Below are 18,754 nucleotides of genomic sequence, written 5' to 3' on the forward strand. Positions count from 1 at the left end.
TTCCATTGACAGCCATTCACACTGTTCAGAATAATCTGCTTTTCTCATATCTTAGTGAAAAACAAACTGTTATTCTCATCAAAAATTGCCACCTAGAAACCTCTGTACTGATGGCTGAGCCCTGAAGTCTAGCTAAGCTGACGCATGAAATTTACCAATTCATTGACTAGCCCAGACTAAGGTGCTTTGAGGTCTCTCTTTTTATTTTATTTTTATTTATTCATTAAAAATTTCCATCTCCTCCCATCCTCCCATTTTCCTCCCTCTCTCCCCACTTCCCCTCCTCCTCACTCTCCAGTCCTAAGAGAAGTCAGGGTGGCCTGCCCTGTGTGAATTCCAAGCCTCCCCCATCCAGGTCTAGGAAGGTGGGTATCCACACAGACTAGGCTTCCAAAAAGCCAGTACATGCAGTAGAATCAAAATCCGGTGTCATTATCATTGGCTTCTCAGTCCGCCTCGAGGTCTGTTTTTAAAAATGTACTGGAACTAAAACAAATATTATATCCACTTTATTTTATATCTTATTATTACCCTTCACATCAACTTTAGAAATTTCCATTAAGAGGAACTTTAGAAGGTATTCAAAAAAAATTCACAGGAAAAAGCACTGTAATTTTAAGTGAGTTGATGATGCCGTGTTGGCATGGACATAGAGAATATTCTCTATGTAAATATCAAATATTATTACATAAGAAACATTCGTTAGCTTAAACCCAATAGTTTTCTGTTCTAAGGTAAGTTTCATTGACATAAAGTTACCCATTACCAGTGTGGTCTGCAATATAGATGAGTGTTTGACATACAATATGGCATCTGGAAGAAAAGGATCTGCCACTTTTACCATGGTGAATCCTTATTAGTTTTCCAGCTTGAAAATATTTGAGCCACTAATAATCTCCAACACCTGGACACGTTAGTCACTCAGTTGTTTGGTTTATTCTGGGTACAAAGTGGAGAAGTAATGATCTGTTATACATCCTTCACCCATGGAAGTGTAGAGACATGTTGCTTGTCAAGAATATCTTCCTCGTCTTCATCTGTACTGTAATCACCAAGTGACAGCAAAGACTGCATTTCGGTATTTCTTCCAGAAGTGCTGAAAATGCACGAGAGGATCAGTACACAGCATATGGCACCAAGTTTCAGCTTCCATTTGTCTTACAATCAAGACTACCTACACTGAAGCCATCGGAAGCAGGCTGAATGGGGGAGTAAGTTTCCATGCACCTAGGATATACTAAGTCTCCTCAAAATGAGAAATTCTCATTATCTCCTCACTCCCAGGAAACCAAACTACAACTGTAGCAAAGGGAGAGGATATTTATGGGCTCCAGTAGTGCCCTTCCCTCATGATTTAGAAGAAACTTCTAAAACCTGCAGAGCCTCAGGGTCATCATTAAGAACATTCATCATGATATTGGCTGCTTAAAAGAATCCCAATGAATAGACATTCAGATAAATCACTCCCTTGTGTACAGTAAATTAAAACTATATGGATAGTCACTGAGATCAACCAAAGCCAAAATTCAATGACACTAATTACTTGCCTGTTTTTGGTTCTTGTTCGATTTGTTTTGTTTTGTATTTTATCTGTAGAAAGATGTGGACTAGCCAAAGTTCTAACACCTGAGTGTCTGTGGTTTAGAAACAAACATAGCTTGTGAGAACAAAATCCTCTGTATTACTCAAATAATTGGGTCCAAAGTTACCAGGATTTCCAGCCCATGTATGCCAGCAAGTGTGAAAATGTTCATCTCCTAATAGACATGACATCTTTACAGACAATTTTATTAAATCCAAAGCAGGCTCAATTAACAATTCCTTACTCACCTGTGAACAAGCTGGGAAGAGACTACAAGAGCTGCCAGGTGGTTATTGTGTGATCCTTTTAGTTGTACATCCTGCATTATATCATGCATCCCTCTGTATTTTTAGTATTAAATTTCTTTTGTGAAATGATCGTGAGAACACATATAGATTTAGTTGGGTTTTAATAACATTTTACGGGAAAAACTACTTCTATGCTATTCATTTTTAAAGTGTTATTTATATTGACATGCAAAAAGTTCAGGAGCTCAGGCAAAGCTTTTCTCTTTCAGAAAGATATAGTTACACACTCTTAATTCCCTTAGAGTTGAGCATTAGACTGCAAGACAATCCTAGGGACTTATAGTTAAAAGATCTTTATTTTGAATTTATTTTCTTATTTTAAAATAAGTTCCTCCTTCAAAACTGCCAGTGCCAAACTCATTGCTTTGTCGAACATGTGTCAAGTTGACCTCTATATCTTTTTAAAGTGATTCCCATTTGCAATGAGGAATAAAGTTATGCAAATTGAAATTCCAGAGTCAATTTTAAAGGGAAAACTTCTCAATCAATATTCTAGTCTTTAATCTTTACATTGGGTAAGATTCTATTAATGTGAACTATGGAGATGTATTATACTAATTAATTCAAGCAAGACAACTTTTTTTCAATATAATCCTGGGGGGGGGTTATTGCCTTTGTCCCCTTTTAATGACCCACACTACATAGCAGAGAAATGTCTTTCAATTAAAGTAACAATTTTATAAGTCTTTTAGTAAATCACAATACTAGGTCAGCACAAGTTCCAAACAAATAAAATAAAAACGGTTATAAATTTCACACATTTGAGCAAATATTCTTCTATAGTAAAGAACACTGAGCTCATCTAAGCTATTATGTGCCATCTTCCTGTAGGAAGGTCTAGGATAACTTACCTCATCTCATTTTCACAGTCGTCATCGTCACAAGGCATCTCCAGGAGGTCTTCGGACATCTGATTGAAATTCAGAGAATAGCGGGTGAAGGCTGGTAACTCTTCTGAGGGTAGACTCTGAGGTTTTTCTGAAGGATCTGAAACATGTTGTTTCCGTATATCACTAGCATGTACATTCAAGAAATATCGTATGGTGCTGGAATTTACCCAGGATGAATGACAAGCAGCACACAAAGATGCTCAGCACAGACTTGCTGCCACCCATCCATCTCTTAATGCTTATCAGGTGGTGAGATTCCAGGGAGCACAGGGTAAGGGGTACAGTGCTTGCTTAACATGTGGAAAACCCTAGGGCCAATAACTAACCCCAATAGGAAAGAAAAGAAAAAGGAAGGAGGGACAAGAGAAAAGGAAATAAACAAAGGCGTGGTGTCAAGTTACCATAATGATAATGATTTTTGAAATGTACGTGCTGCTGGTGAAATATGCCAAATAGCCTGACCATTCACAAAATTCAAAATGAAATGAAGTAATCCCTTGTAACAGTAGATCATTGTGCAGTTTGTAAATTTGCCTGCACCTTAGATTCTTTATTATTTATGTGCTTGTTTGTTCTGTAATGCTCTTCTTCTTTTTTTTTTTTTGGCTTCTTAGTGTTAGGTGATCTTTTGTATTTGAAGGAGGGAGAGTAGTAGATAAATCTTAAGTCATCTTTATACAAACTTTTACTTGAAATACAACATGGAAATAAATATTTCTATGAGAGATCTCAATTCATTCTTTCTTACATTGATGTAACTTAGTGTCTAGGTAGGCTAGGTTAACTCATTATATAGCAAAGGATCACCTTGACTTCACAAGCTCTTATATCTACCAGCTGCATGCTGTGGTTATAGATGTGAGCCACTATGTACTGTTTATGAGGTAGTAGAGTTAGAATCCAGAGCTTTGTATAAGTTAGCACTCTACCAACTGAACTATATTCCAGCCCATTAAGCCATCTAAGTTACCATAACGTATTATGATGATTTAGATCATCACCCTCACTGGGTGCTACTAGTCTTTCCCTTTTATAAAAGTGTCAGATAATTAACTTCCTAGTTGGAAGGAATAAACACTAAACAAACAATATTCTAGCACTAGACTTAAAAAATATTTAGCTTTTGAGAGTTAATAGTAACTTTCAGTTTTGGAGCAAAGAGATTTCCCCCACCGAAACTAAATTACATTGTTCCCACTGAAAGATAGACCTCAATATATTTACAGAATGAAACTTCCATAAAATTATTTAGCTCAGTGATTTTCAAATTATGATACACTTAGATAAATTAAGTTTGAGATTATGTTCTTCCCTCACAATCCCAAAGCAATCAGACAGAGTCACCTAATCTCATTTATATTTGAGGACTCTTGATAAGATTTACTATGAAACTAAACTCCTAAAAGTTTGGGTTATATTAAAAAGAAATACCACCACCCTCATTTGTGAAAATGAGAAAGGAGACACACACACGAAAATAGTCTTTCACTATACAATGATACTACACCCAAGTTCCTTTAGCTCAAGTGGCTGTGCTACAATGTCTAACTCTTAGGTTTGAGCTATTCTCTTCTCCCCGACTCAGCCTTTCAGCAGAAATGTTAAATGAAAGCCTCACATTGCACTACATGCCTAACTCATGACACTAGAGAATTGAAGGAGGAGACAGGACCTGTCAATACTATAACAAGTAACTAAAAAAGAAAAAAAAATTAATTTGGCAGAAAATGTACTTTAAGTTCTTGAAAATATACCACACAAATCTGTTGCCTACAAAAGAAATAACAAAACAAACTACTTTTACAACAACAAAACTGATGTCAAAGATCCAATATAACAAAGCAAGTTAAATGGTCACTTATTGCTCAATTGGATCTTTTTCCAGAATAATAATAGTGAGTTCTAACAAAAATGTCAGGACAGTAAGTACTGTTAAGCATGTCCTGTGGAATAGAGAAGCATCTTCATCATGTTAACTGACTGACTCTGAGCACAGCAGCACACATGTGTAAGAGGTTTTCTTGTTGATGAAGATAATACTGGCATGATTTCTGATAAAGTCACAATGTTTGTAACTAACTTTCAAATGGATCTTAAAAGTACAGAAACACAAAATGCATTCTCTCACTCTGTTCTCTCCTTCCCCCACCTTTCTTCCTTCCCTCTGTCTCCCTTTCATCCTCTCTTCTCTCTTTCTCAGAACATACACATATAACTGAGTTTGCTCCATTTTTTTCTACTATTTTACAAATTTTCAAAAAGTTTGGAATTACTTCAGAAAGTCTATCAAATATATCAAAGAAAAAGCGAAGGCGATATCATTAGTAAACTGGTTTTTAAAATCCTGATAGAATTTAAGCTTCAAAAAAGCACACCAAACTGCCTTGTCCCATAGCCATACTGATGAATATCTTGAATATGGTGATGGATGGAGATAGAGACAGAGACCCACATCGGAGCACTGAACTGAGCTCCCAAGGTCCAGTTGAAGAGCAGAAGCAGGGAGAAGATGAGCAAGGAGGTCAGGATTGCGAAGGGTTGGTCCACCCATGGAGACAGTGTGACTGATCCAATGGGAGCTCACCAAGGCCAGCTAGACTGGGACTGAATGAGCATGTGATCAAACTGGACTCTCTGAATGTGGGTGGCAATGGGGGCTGACTGAGAAGCCAATGATAATGGCACTGGGATTTGATTCTACTGCATGTACTGGCTTTATGGGATCCTAGTCTGTTTGGATGCACACCTTCCTAGGCCTGGTTGGAGGGGGGAGGGCTTTGGACTTCCCACAGGGCAAAGTATTTTGCCCTCTCTTAGGACTTGAGGAGGAGGGAGAGAGGGGAGCAGGAGGGAAATGGGAGGAGGGGAGGAGGTGGAAATTTTGAATGGTATTATTTATAAAGCAATAAAAAAAGCACACCAAATACACGTGAAAATAAAAACCTTGCAAAGCAACCATGTTGACTATTCTTGGCTCTCAACTTGGCTGCATCTGGATTTAGCTAAAACTCAAGCAGCTGGGTGCACTTGTGGGGGATTTTCCTTGATTGGATCATTTGAGATAGGAATATCGACCTTAATTGAATCTGGGCCACAACTTCTGGTGACTGCCTATATAAAGGATATAAAAAAGAAAGCTCTCATTCTGTGCCTGTTGGCCCTCATTCTCACTAGGAAGCCCATTTTTTTTCACTAGCATTAGAGCCTACTTCTTCCGAATGCTGGCATGTTCTGAAGACCAGCTGAAACATTCAGTCTTGTGAACTGAACAATAATCAGATTTTTGGACTTTCTGTTGGAAGACAGCAACTGGGAGAAGCCCAGATAATAAAGTAACTGAAGGACATATTGGAAATACATTGTTAAAAGTGGATTCAACTAAAGGGAATAGGTTCCCAGCAGGAGAAGGCAGACTGTAACAGAAACCAATTCTAAGATACAAAAGCAGAACTTTTTCTTTCTGAAAATAAGGAATTTATTCTGTAGTCGGAAAGAAAGGCTGTCACTTTAAGAGTAGTGAAATTGAATCATCCTAGTCCTGTCACTGAGTGGCCAAGGGTATGAGGTGAGATAGGCCATGGGCTTAAAGAAAATATGATTACAATACAGTGTATGAAAAAATTTAAAAAATGAATAAAACAGTTAAACAAAGGATGTTTAGCATATTCTTCCAGGAATGAAGTGTGAGAAAGAAATGATGAGGTTGTAAAGTACGACAGGATCATGTCACAGACAGGATGTAGAATCCAGAGCCAAGGAAGTCCCCGTTAAAAGAAGAGACAACATGTTACTATTCTAAGCTGATCTGTGTTTCAAGTATAAAATTCTCAGGGGTTTCTAAACTGGACGCACATCAGGTAACAGAGCCACATAGCCCTCCCTTTGGGGAAAAAACGGCAAGACCATTAGGCTCAAACAACCAAAACTTCGATGGGAATACAGGGACTGAAGATGCTGAGTGTCTGCTATTGTGCAAAGGAAAGAAAGTTCAGATCTATTAGCTACATACATTGAAGTGGTCACTCATAACAGACACAGTGTGTGGGCCAGCAAGCTGCCTCTCCAGGTAGAGCATTTGCTCAGCAAGCTGCCTCTCCAGGTAGAGCATTTGCTGAGCAAGCCTGGCTCCGAGGCTGAGCTTGGGCACCCATGTAAAGCTGTAGCCAGAGAAGTGGCCTTGCAAGGCTGTCCTCTGACCTCCACCCTTGTCATGACACACTCCCCCTCCCCCTTCTCTCCTCATCATTCATATACCCAAGCATGCACAATACATAAAGAAATATTTTAAAAAAGACATTTCAAAGCCAGATATTTTCAAGAATATCATTATAATAGGCCTTTGGATTAGGACAGAGAACTTAATCCACAGAATCTTGACCAAGAAGCAAACTAGAAGGAAATCTTGACAAGATAACAAGTGATAACTCACTGAGATGTATTTACTCTACTCTAGAATATCACGGGATTTAATAACGTGAACAAATGAATGATTCTTCATCTTTATATAGAGATGAATTAAAATAAAAAAACTTAAGCAGAAATACTATCAGTTTCCTAGTTTTTCCTCTTCCAGTTCTTAAATGTTAAAAAATATGCACAAAAATCAGAAGAAACTGTCCATTTTCTACTGTTTCTGGTCTATAAAAGGCAGTTTTATATAGTTAACTAGGCAGTATTCTGTTGAAAACAGTAAGGTCGGAAAGGACTGCTTCAAGAATCCCAACAGCTCAATTTTCCCACAAGGTCGCTGTACAGACAATTGCACAAAGATAAAGACTTCATTGCACTTGAAGGAAAGATCAGAAAGATTTTGCTTTTAAACTAGCTTTTTTATTACATTTCATTTGTGTGGGTTAATTCACACATATACATACCACTGCACACATAAGGAAGTCAGAGAGAAACTTGAGGAATTCTACCTGGAATGAAATTCTAGTTTTCAGTCTCGGTCAAATGACTTTATACTTGGAGACAAAATGCTGGCCCTAAGTATAAGGGTTGTTATGTCAAATATTTTTTGAGTATTACATGGGTTGAAAAGGACTAGCTTTTCTGTGTGTTAAGAAACCACATATTTTATGACTACTTTTGTGTGGTATTGGGGATATCTAAGGAAACAGACACATGGGAAGGAAATGTGTTCTTCATTTGCTTGTTGTAGAGCAAGATGTAAAGACTGAAGCAGAACACAGGTTTTTTTACAGCATTTCATAAGTCAAGGCTGTCATTTACCTGCAAGGTCTTTCAGTGTGTTTAACTCTTTCTCCAAACTGTCTAAAGTTTGCTGATCTTCTGCGTTATCTAGGAAAGGCTCATTCTGGTCAGTGACATCTATGTATTCAATTTCTGAAATCTCAGACGCAGCTCTGGATAGGGGTTGAGCAGCTACACTTCTTGGTCGGGAATAAGAGGACAAATGAGAGCTGGAGCCTTTGCGAGCAGAACTGGAAACAGGGAAGTTCACCGTAGAAGGTCTCTGGGATTTCTGGCCTGCAAAGAGAAAAGAAAGCAGACAACTGCGTTAAGAGCCCACGTGTGTATCGTTTATTTAATATAGTGTACTCATGCATGTGTATATGTGAACACGCACACAAATGGGTGTGCTTCTGAATGGAGACTGGAGTTCTCGTCATCAGGAACACCATCCAACTCATTTGAGTGAAATCCTCCCGTTGGCTTAGGTTTACCAACTAGGGTTCAGTGTTTGGACAGTGAGTAACACTGTTGTTCTTACAGCAACCATCCCAGCTCCCTGCCCTGGAGAAAAAGCATACATCAGCATGCCTGACATTTTTACACAGGATCTAGGGGTCAAACTCAAGACCCAGTGCTTAGACAGCACACACTTTACTGACCAACCATCCACCATGCACCAGCCCCACTGTATGCTTACAATACAAATGACGGCACTCCTGGACACAAAGCATCCCATAATTCTGGTGGCTTTTGGCTATCACTTACTTGAGCTACCCACAGTTAATAATCCCAAATTGCATTCACAGTAACATAAAGAACTCCGCGGAGTCATTTTTCTATACTCAGGAAAAGAGAATCTAATCTACAGCAGTTTAGGCAAAATGCCCATCCGATAAGCCAGCTTCAGAGCAGCCTAGCATTCATTCTCCATTCCAGTCCATCCGACAGCTGGATGCCCTTACGTGTTCCTTAAATTCTAGAAAAATACCGCACTACCTTGGAGAGGGGAAAGATAGGATACACCGACATGTAACTATATAGAATCAAAGGGAAATTTAAAAGTAAAAAGCAAAATGGTAACTAGGGAAGTCACCCTGTATAAACTTAAGAATCAGTTTATCTTCCTTTGTTCTTCCTCTTCTTATTCTATAGTGAGTATATGAACACTCTCATGAGCATCTGGTTATAGCATGTAAATAGTTCATAACAACTCATCATAACACACAGAGGGTACTGACTTTAAAGAACATTGCAGAAATCAGTTTTAAAAATGATTTTGCTAAATGAAATTATGAATAAATTAAGTATCTAACCCTTTTGTGACAGTACAAAAAAAGAAGTTTTAAAGAAAGTTAATCAACAGGCATATGCCTATGTGTTCATTCTTGTTAAAATGCCCTCAAGGAATATTTCAATGATCAGAATTGAAAAGTGGTCTCCCTTTATAGAATGTGAACTGATTCAATAAGTCATTCATAGTCAGAAAGCAGCACTCTGTCCCCTCACCCAGAATTATGCCATCTCCCAGCAGAACAGCAGCTATGGCAGTAATTCTTTACAGAAATCAAACATCCCGGATTCTCAAGAAATATTGTTCTTTCTTCTGTGTTATGGTGCTGCATCAAATGCAAAATGTAAAAGAATTTATATCGCTTATTGAAACATAGCAAATAAAAGGAAGAAGTTATTAGTAAGGTCTGATATTTTGACAACAGCAGCAACAGCAACAAAGGGAAGTGAGAAAACTATCAAATTCCATAGATGCCCTTCAGATAACTCAGGACAGCACTGGCTGGAGCTTTCAGCAGCATCTGGTTACCACTGAATTTGAAGCTAATTGATCCCAATTGAAAGAAAATGTACCCAGGGGATAGATCAGATATGCTCACCATAGAGCAAAAGGACAGACCATCTTTCCGGCTGGAAATATGCTCCACTATAGTTTGGAGTCGCCAAAACACAGAGATTTTATTTTTTTATTTATTTTCCTTGACGTAGACTTATCATTCACTTTAGAATTTTATTCCTGAACATATTAATATAATTGTTAAATTTAATACTCAACACAACATGAAAGATGCCCCTGATGAAAAATGGCAGTTGAAGCTATCATCCTTTACTAAACACACACACACACACACACACACACACACACACACACCTCTACCTGTTTTTGGAGCAACTGGTGCCATCATCAGCAATGGAATATCAGAACATGATTAATATTGATTTCCATCAGATTCTAGATATAATAAAATTCTCTGTGGTAGTGGTTTAATTATATTCTCTATGCTTAGTATTGTAACTAGGCTAACCATTGAAAAGACAAAACATAGTGACGTACTGGACACAAAACTATTGATGAGGTTATGACACATAAATCAATCACCAAATAATGCTACTGTTATTCTATGTGTAACATAGAATTTGATGACACAATTATAGCATATGCTTTGGAGTAGCATTTTTTCTTTCTGTGTAGGTGTACAGGGGCTAGGGGTCAATATAGAATTCCTTCTTCAGCCACTCATATTTTTGAGACAGTATTTCTCACACTGATTCAGTTTAGACTGGCTGGCCACGCTAGCTCCAGGGATCATCTTGTCTCTCCTTCTTTAGTGTCTGAGTTATAGGAATACTCTGTTGTCCCTGACTTTTATATGAGCTCTAGCATTATACTCATGTCTCAATGCAAGCTTGGAAAGTAATTTATCAATTGAACTGTTCTCCAGCCTCCTTGGGTAGCATTTTAGTAACAATATTTTTATCAAAGATCCCAATACTTTAACCATGAATTACATTTTAAAAATTATAATACTCGTTACTCTGCATATTTCAAAGCATTACTATTAAAAATAGAAATATTTTCTAAGATTTCTAGAAACATGTAATCATGGCGTATGGGGGAAATACTTAGCTAGGTTGCTAAGAAACTTATTATGTTACTCACTGAGTCAGAAATCAGTTTGTGATTTGACACATAACCTAAATCTTACCCTCAAAATACAGGATTAGTGTAATGTCTTAAATTCCATCCAACTCTGAGAACCAGTGAATTAATACTTAATTCAGTGATAAAAATCATTTATTAACTCTTAAATCTGCTAAATTCTCTATCCAAATCAAGATATTCTAAAACAAATCAGATATTGTCCCTGATGTCAATTTGCACCAAAATACCAGAACCAGCCTTCACCACTAAGGAATCACCAAAGAGTAAACAGGCTAATATTTGCTTTCTGACCAAGGAAGAATGCATGAGAAATATAAGTCGTGTTATACCATGGCTTCCAGGAGAAGGAAGAGTGAAGGAAGGTGAAGGAAGAGTGAAGGTAAAGAAAGAGTGAAAGAAGGTGAAGGACTTGGGGAACAGCAATATGTAGGGTGGCCTCAAAGACCTCACTGAGGCAGCATCTGATCTGAGATTGAAAGCATCCCCAGGAGGATCTAAGGATGGAGTGGGAGTTTGCAAAGCATCCTGTATGAAAGAGAGAAACACATCCCTAGGCTAAAAATAATCGTGTGATCTGCCTTAGAACATAGAGGAGCCAGGGAGAGACCAGGCTGGGAGGAGATGCAGTGGGGAGAATAGAGGGAGCACATCAGGTAAGAATTATTCCTCAGGAAGACGGTTTTGTGTGTTTGTGTTACCTTCCGCAGGTAGCTGCAGTATTCTTTTAGTCAACTAAATGTCACAACCTTTGTTCATTTTAAAATATAAACCTCATAAGTTATAAAATATATAAACTAATCTGGCTGAAAGCATAAACAACCTACTCATTTATGATAAACAGAATTTGTTAGAAAATTAATCATATTAGGAGAGTTTTTCAAAGAGTAAAAAGGGATTTTGGAGCACATGCCAAAATTTAACATGGTACTGGCTGGTTTTGTGTGCCAGCTTGACACAAGCAAATGTCACCGGAGAGGAAGAAGCCTCCGTTGAGAAAATGCCTCCATGAGATCCAGCTGTAAGGCATTTTCTTAATTAGGGATCAGTGTGGGAGGGCCCAGTCCATTGTGCGTGGTGCCATCCCTGGGTGGGTGGTTGTAGGCTCTCCAAGAATGCAGGCAGAGAAAGCCTGTGTAAGCAAACCAGAAAGCAGCTCCCCTCCCTGCCTCCAGGATCCTGTCCTGTTTGACTTTTTGTCCCGACTTCTTTCAGTAAAGAGCAGCAAAATGGAAGTGTAAACCAAATAAACCCTCTCCAATCCAACTTGCTTTTAGGTCATGGTGTTTGGTGGAAGCAATAGAAACAGACACCCACAGAGCACTCATTAGGAGAAATGAAAGTTTAAGTGGCTAAATTTGGGCTGCATTTAAGGGAAGGTAGGCAGAGTTTACAAATGAAGATAGGGCAAGTCAACTCGAATTAAGTGTCCTGCTGAAGATGTCCCACAGTGTTGTATACAGTCACAGGAAGTTTTGAGGAAGACTAAATGAGGAAGAGACTTGCCTCTAAACATGTATGCATTCTATACAGTTTACCTTCGCAGATATTCAAGACATTTTGGCAATTAAAATTCATACCTACCCTGGCTTTAGTTCAGAGTATAAAAATCTCTGAAGCCTGCTTCACTGCCAAGAGCATTTACAAATTTTATTTCAGGCCACTACCTCTGTTCAGAACTCATTTCCCAACTCCCTAACTGGTTACTGTTATTATTTAAAGACTCAACTAAAATGTCATATGATCTCTAATATCTGACATACCTATTTTATCACCTCTTCCAAAAAAATGCGTGCACACATACCCCTATTATAACTAATATACTATAATTTAATTTGCATGTCCTTATATCAAGCAGTTTTCTCAAAATAGAACTTTTGAAGAATCTACAGTAACACAACAGAGATTGACTGACAAATGTGGCTCATCAGGTGTCTTAATTCTGTATAACTCAGCATCTTTAAGGATGAGATCAGCAAATTTGCATTATAACATGTTTTCCCATGTTATAATGCCTCTAAGCTTAGTTTTTAGTCACCTCCAGCCACTGGAGATCACATGGAAGTGGCTGGCCTAGTAGAGGCGCTGCATTCTAGGTGTTTCATAGTAAGTTTCTCACTGATGGAGCTGCCCCAGATACTAAAAGCTTTTGGCTGTTTACTTAGGAAGCTGTGTCTTAGTAACAGAGTTCTCACAGCAGGTGTCTAAATGTATTTTCAACAATACATAGGACTTAAAACACAGTTCCTTCTCCCTGCTCAGGAGGCAGGAAGCAGAATACTTGAGGCTGCTTTTAAATTTGATGTGACAATAGGCATCTAATTGTAGAGCTCCAAAACGTTTAATCACAAATCGATAGTTTGATACGAAAAATTTTATATCTGACAGGAAATCACCAAAAATTCAAATGGAAAGGATCAATGCTAGCTGACAGACTTAGGGCAAAAAAGATATATAAATCTTACACATATGAACAACTTATATGTAATTAAATTTTTGTCTTGAAAAATATTTTTTCTTTTCTTCTTTCTTTCTTTCTTTTGGGGTTTTTGAGTCAGGGTTCCTCTATGGTACAGTCCTGACTGTCCTAGAACTCACTCTGTAGACCAGCCTGGCCTCAAACTCACAGAGATTTACCTGCCTCTACATCCCTAATGATGGGATTAAAGGCAGGCGCATTCTTGTCAAGTATTCCTCCTGAGACCAGGAACAAAACCCATGCATCCTCTGTCCCCAGACCCTCAGATGGTGCTAACATGCTACACATAACTGTACTGAACTGATTTGATTTTTTTCTTTTAGATATATATTACAGCTACATATGAAATGCAGAATAAAGCAGATATACTTTAGCATGTATGATGGAATAAGAGTAATATGCTAGCCCTACTGGGGGTAAATGCATCAGGAAAATAACTATAATAGAGAGCCAACATATATATAACTGTGTATATATAACACACTAAGTAAATAAATGTAATTATAATCTTTAAAAATGAAAGAGCCCAGTTTAAAAATATAGAACCTTAGATATAAGTCCAAATGATATTGATCCTGGTTCTAATGAAACCTAAATAAAGACAGTGATTTCACAAATGGGTATAGATAATCACAAGATCTGTAGGTCTCTTTCAAGTCTCTCTCTTCAGGACTTGAAGAATCCTATGGAGTAGAAAGTCGAAAGACAGTAGGAATCAGAGGGCCTGGAGGACACCGGGAGAACACGTCCCACTAAATGAATTAAGCAGGATACATATGGGCTTACAAACACCGAAGTGGCAAGTACCTCGCCTGCAAGTGTTTCTGCCTGGTCCTCTGCATATGTTTATGTCTGTTACCTTGGTGTTTTATAGGACTCCTCACTGTGGGAGCAGGTGAGTTTTTCCCTTTTTTTGTCTGCTCCTAGGACTCCTGTCTTCCTGTTGGGTTGCTTTGTCCTATCAGCTTTGGTGTGCGGGCTTTTGACTTGTCTAATTGTATTTTATTTTGACTGTTTGGTTGTTGGCTCTTGGAGGCTTATTCTTTGCTAAAGGGAAACAGAGGGGAATGAATCTGGAAGAGCTGGGGAAGAGAGAAATTGTAGGAGTAAAGAGAGGGTAAAATGTGGTCAGGATGAATTGTATGAGAGAAGAACGTATTTTTATTTAACGGAACGAATCAAGTAAAGCATATGAAATAAAGCATAAAAGCAGCAAAACTGTAAAGAACTTGTATGGATATTCATTGAGGGTTGCTCAAAACATACCATATTCTGAGCTATATTTGCAATATGATTCATAATATGTTACTGTAGAAAATAGCTAAACAATATAATCTATCTTTGAGAGAAATAATGAGTTCACTTGTTGGCTAGATTTTCTGCCTTTAGATTTTGGAGTGGGGTATAATGGCAAGGAAAAAGCATTTCGGATGACTAATAATTGGGCAAGAATCAAAGAAGCAAACAGAGGAGGCCAGCAACATGATACTGCTGCTTTCCCGTTGACTGTACCTGTCTTTTGCTGTTGCAGATTTGGAAGTGGATTTTCAGCACTCGGCAGATCCTGCAAGGCATCTGCACCACCAGCATGCTTGCTTAAGCTGCTGTCTGGGATCCACACTTTGTCTTCTGAAACAGGAAGAAGATAACGTAAAACAAAGTAGAAAATAAGGTAAGGTCCACAACCTTTAATGTTCAGGGAACACAGCAGAAAAGACATGGATGGAATGTTAAAGCCAGAAGATGGGGAGAAGGAGCGTAAAATGCGCTTCTTCATGTGCTGCAACCATCACACTCATGACCTGAGAAGAACAGCTTTTATCTTTCTCTATTCTATATACCTTTCTTTACTTCTCACTCCATAACTTGCCGTGTCACTGGGTGGCTGGCCTCTGACGTCATCCTCTCCTCCTCCTTTGACTCCCTCATCTTCTCTTTCCAGATTTCTCCTCCTATTTACCCTCCTTCTTTCCCAGCCCCACCTATCCTTTCTCCTGCTTAGCTACTGACTGTTCACTTCTTTATTAGCCCAGTAGGGTATTTTAGACACATAAAGTAACACAGTTTCAAGAGTTAAACAAATGCAGCATAAAAGAAAGGGTTGCTTTCCTTTATAAACACAATATTTTAACAGTGATTCTCCAACTATTTCCCCTAGAGTTTGAGAAGTATGGGACATACATAAAATAAAAGATAAATAAATATACAGTGACTTACATAATCTCATCATATTTTTTACACTTTATTTTATAAAATGTAATTTTTCCACATTCTTCCACATGATAAAACTTGGAACACTATACTAAATAAAATATACTGGTTTACTTATATGAATGAGTTAAGCAGAATAAAAAAAATAATACAAGAAGACTGAAGAATGGTATTAGCTGGGGGTTAATGAGAGGCTAATGAGTTATGTTTAATGAGAATAGAATTTTGATCTAATAAGATAAGACGTGTTCTAAAGACAAATGGTACTGATGTTATATGTCATTATGAAAGTAAACAGTATCACTGAGTTGTACACTGAAAAACAGTCAAAAAGCAAGTTTAAGTTATTTGTGTTTTAGAACAATAAATGACAATACAAATATTTCAAAAAAACAAATTACAAGTAAATCTTAGAAATTAAGGAGATTTTGATATTTTTTATGTTCTGTTTTAAGGCAAAATTTAAAGTGCCATTATATATTGCTTAGGTGATGAAGTGCTTCAGAGATTTACTATTTTGTGACATTGAAATAAACAATGCTCTTAAATTCTTAACATGATCTCCCTCCTACATTATTGTTGTCCCTTCCTTACTTTCTGAGTCGGGTGGCCCAAAGGTCATCTGATTCCTGAGCAGAATTTACCTGAGAGTGTGATCGTGGAACAGGAATGGCTGCCTCGTAGGCTTGGTGAAGGAAGGGAGCCGAGTCTTTCATTCTTACCGACTGTAAAGAACTTCTCAAGTCCTTGATACCGTTCATTTACAGGTTTTTTTCTGAGGGCTATGTCTTGTAGCAGCTAGAGAACATTTAACAATTTACTTTCTAGCTCATGGAAACAAAGTCATGCATTCATTCATTGAGCAACTTATTATGACCTTAACACCAGTTCAGCTAGAATAACTTTCACAGTGTAATAGAGAAACAAAACAATATAATATTTAGATCCAACTGGATCCAAGCAATGAATAGTTGGAATTATAAACTAGAAGTGGTCATCAATCCGAAATTACAAAATAAAACATATTTTTTTTCTTTCTGTTCTCAATCTTTCATTTTCTTCCTTTAGTCCAATGGTTTCCTATACTCCTAATATTGTAATCCTTTCAGACAGTTTCTCATGTTATGGTGACTCTCACACATAAATGAATTTTGTTGCTATTTTACAAGTGTAATTTTGCTACTGTAATAAATGGTAATATAAATATCTGATATCTATCCCTGTGAAAAAGTCATTTGACCCCCTGGGAGTCTCAACACACAGGTTGAAAATCAATGTCTTAGTACATTTTCACGTAAATTATGCAGGAATGAGGAAACTCTTACATATGCCTCAGAACTAGTGTCTCTATTATAACTATTATAAAAATAGTTCCAAAGATGAAGTACAATTTATGTGAGATGTCCTTCACTAGACTCACAAGGAACAAAATCTGATGCAGAAGCCATGGAGGGTTGTTCCTTACTGGCTTGCTCCTCATGGCTTACTGGGCCTGTTCTCTTATAAAACAAAGGACCTTCAGCCTAGGGATCACCCCAAACCCTCCCCCCTCAGACACTAATAAAGTGCCTTACAGTGAGATATTAAGGAGATATTTTCTCATCCGATGTTTCCTCCTATCAGATAACTCTAATTTGTGTCTAGTTGACATAAGAGCAACCAGAACACATAGAGAGATCACCTATTTAAAAAATATGAATCCTAAGAGGAAACAAGTAACAATTACCACAAACTATGCATGTTTTCAAAATACCCTTTATTAGGATAATGGAAAATGCACTTTATTGTTCAATAAAAATATCTGTATATTTAGGTTATTATATCAACTGAGTATATGGGTTCTTCAAAGCCATTTGATTGACTTTTCACAAATAAGTTACTATAATTGGTTCACCATTTCTTTTTCTGATTTCTGAGTTGATACTCTGAAAAACAGTGATTTTCTAATTTCTCCATCAAAAGCACACTGGTCTTATGAAGTCATTAAGGAATTTTATTCCTTTTTATTTGCAGAACAGATTGAGTGATTGGAATAGAACATAAATCACTTAATGATTTATTAAATTGATCTACAATCTTGCTTTGTTTCATTGGAAAACTGCAGAAAAGCAGATGCATTTAGCATTAGTTCAAATATTCATTGTGTCTTCATTATATAATATAACTCTCACATTTTTAAAGAAAGTGAATTTATTTTCATTTTAAATATTGAAAAGTATAAGAACTAGGGTCTATGTCTGTTAAGATTCTTCTTCGCCAACCATTCCATGGAGAAAGATGGAAGGAAAGAATAAGAGAAGACCAAACTTACTCTTATAACAACTCTGCCAAATAACAAAACTACTTCCCCAACAACAGCCACCTGGCAATCCTAAGAAAATGCGCACATGATATGATCAGTGGTTGTACACTCTACCTCTTGACTTTAATACTTGTTGCAATGCAGATAAAGTTTCCAACATCGGAACTTTGGAAGAAACAAGCAAATCACGCCATATGGCATCTGTCTCTTTAGATTATTAAATTTATTCACACTAAATTTTCATAAGTCGTATTGATTGATAATCGATGTCTCTTTTCAAAGTTTTGAATTATTTGAAAATATACCAATGTAATAGCAGTTTAAAATGATACCTGACTTTCAATTAACTATATACATTTTTGTACTTTTTGTTCCAGCCTGTACATCCAGAATTGTGTCTTACTAATCTTTTTATACTAATAACAGTTTCTAGTCTTGTTGTAATATTTCTTTCTTATCATCACTGTTTCTTTCTAAATACATTGAATTTAGTTTATTATTGAGTCTGCATTACTTTTAGTGCCAAATCCATGATTCATTGATTTATTCTTGCTTTCTTTCCTTCATTTTTGGAATATGTATTTTTTCTATTCACAGTGGCTTTATACCTCCCCAAAAAACTTGTACTTGAGCTTAAAAGTATTTTACACTGAAAATGGGTTTAATACACCTGAGCTCTCAAAATTATACTTTATCTAGGTGTCAACATTAACTAGAAGCCTCTGTGGATTTTACTAAATATTCCAAGACAATGAAAATTAAACTTCACAATTGAAATATGGCTCTAATAAATGTGTAATGCTTTTAACGGAATAATAAAGGCATAATTTGTAAAC

The 18,754-nt window shown here is 37.1% G+C and overlaps 1 protein-coding gene across 3 annotated transcripts in view; it reads right to left on the minus strand.

The window, feature by feature from the left end:
- Positions 1-221: 221 nt before the first annotated feature.
- The window catches only part of Zbbx (zinc finger B-box domain containing), a 91,667-nt gene continuing 73,134 nt past the window's right edge, over positions 222-18,754 (minus strand). For 2 of the 3 annotated variants that reach the window (XM_075950558.1, XM_075950557.1), the window contains exons 17-21: positions 16,261-16,414; positions 14,918-15,034; positions 8,013-8,270; positions 2,742-2,877; positions 854-1,096 (exon numbers count right to left, since the gene is read on the minus strand). In XM_075950558.1, the coding sequence (XP_075806673.1) occupies positions 970-1,096; positions 2,742-2,877; positions 8,013-8,270; positions 14,918-15,034; positions 16,261-16,414 (792 nt within the window). In that variant the 3' untranslated portion in view covers positions 854-969. Of the gene's footprint in view, positions 1,097-2,741; positions 2,878-8,012; positions 8,271-14,917; positions 15,035-16,260; positions 16,415-18,754 lie in introns of all 3 variants that reach the window. The other variant, XM_075950556.1, reaches the window with a different exon arrangement.

This window comes from Microtus pennsylvanicus, chromosome 16 (assembly GCF_037038515.1).
Source record: "Microtus pennsylvanicus isolate mMicPen1 chromosome 16, mMicPen1.hap1, whole genome shotgun sequence".
Lineage (NCBI taxonomy): Eukaryota > Metazoa > Chordata > Mammalia > Rodentia > Cricetidae > Microtus > Microtus pennsylvanicus.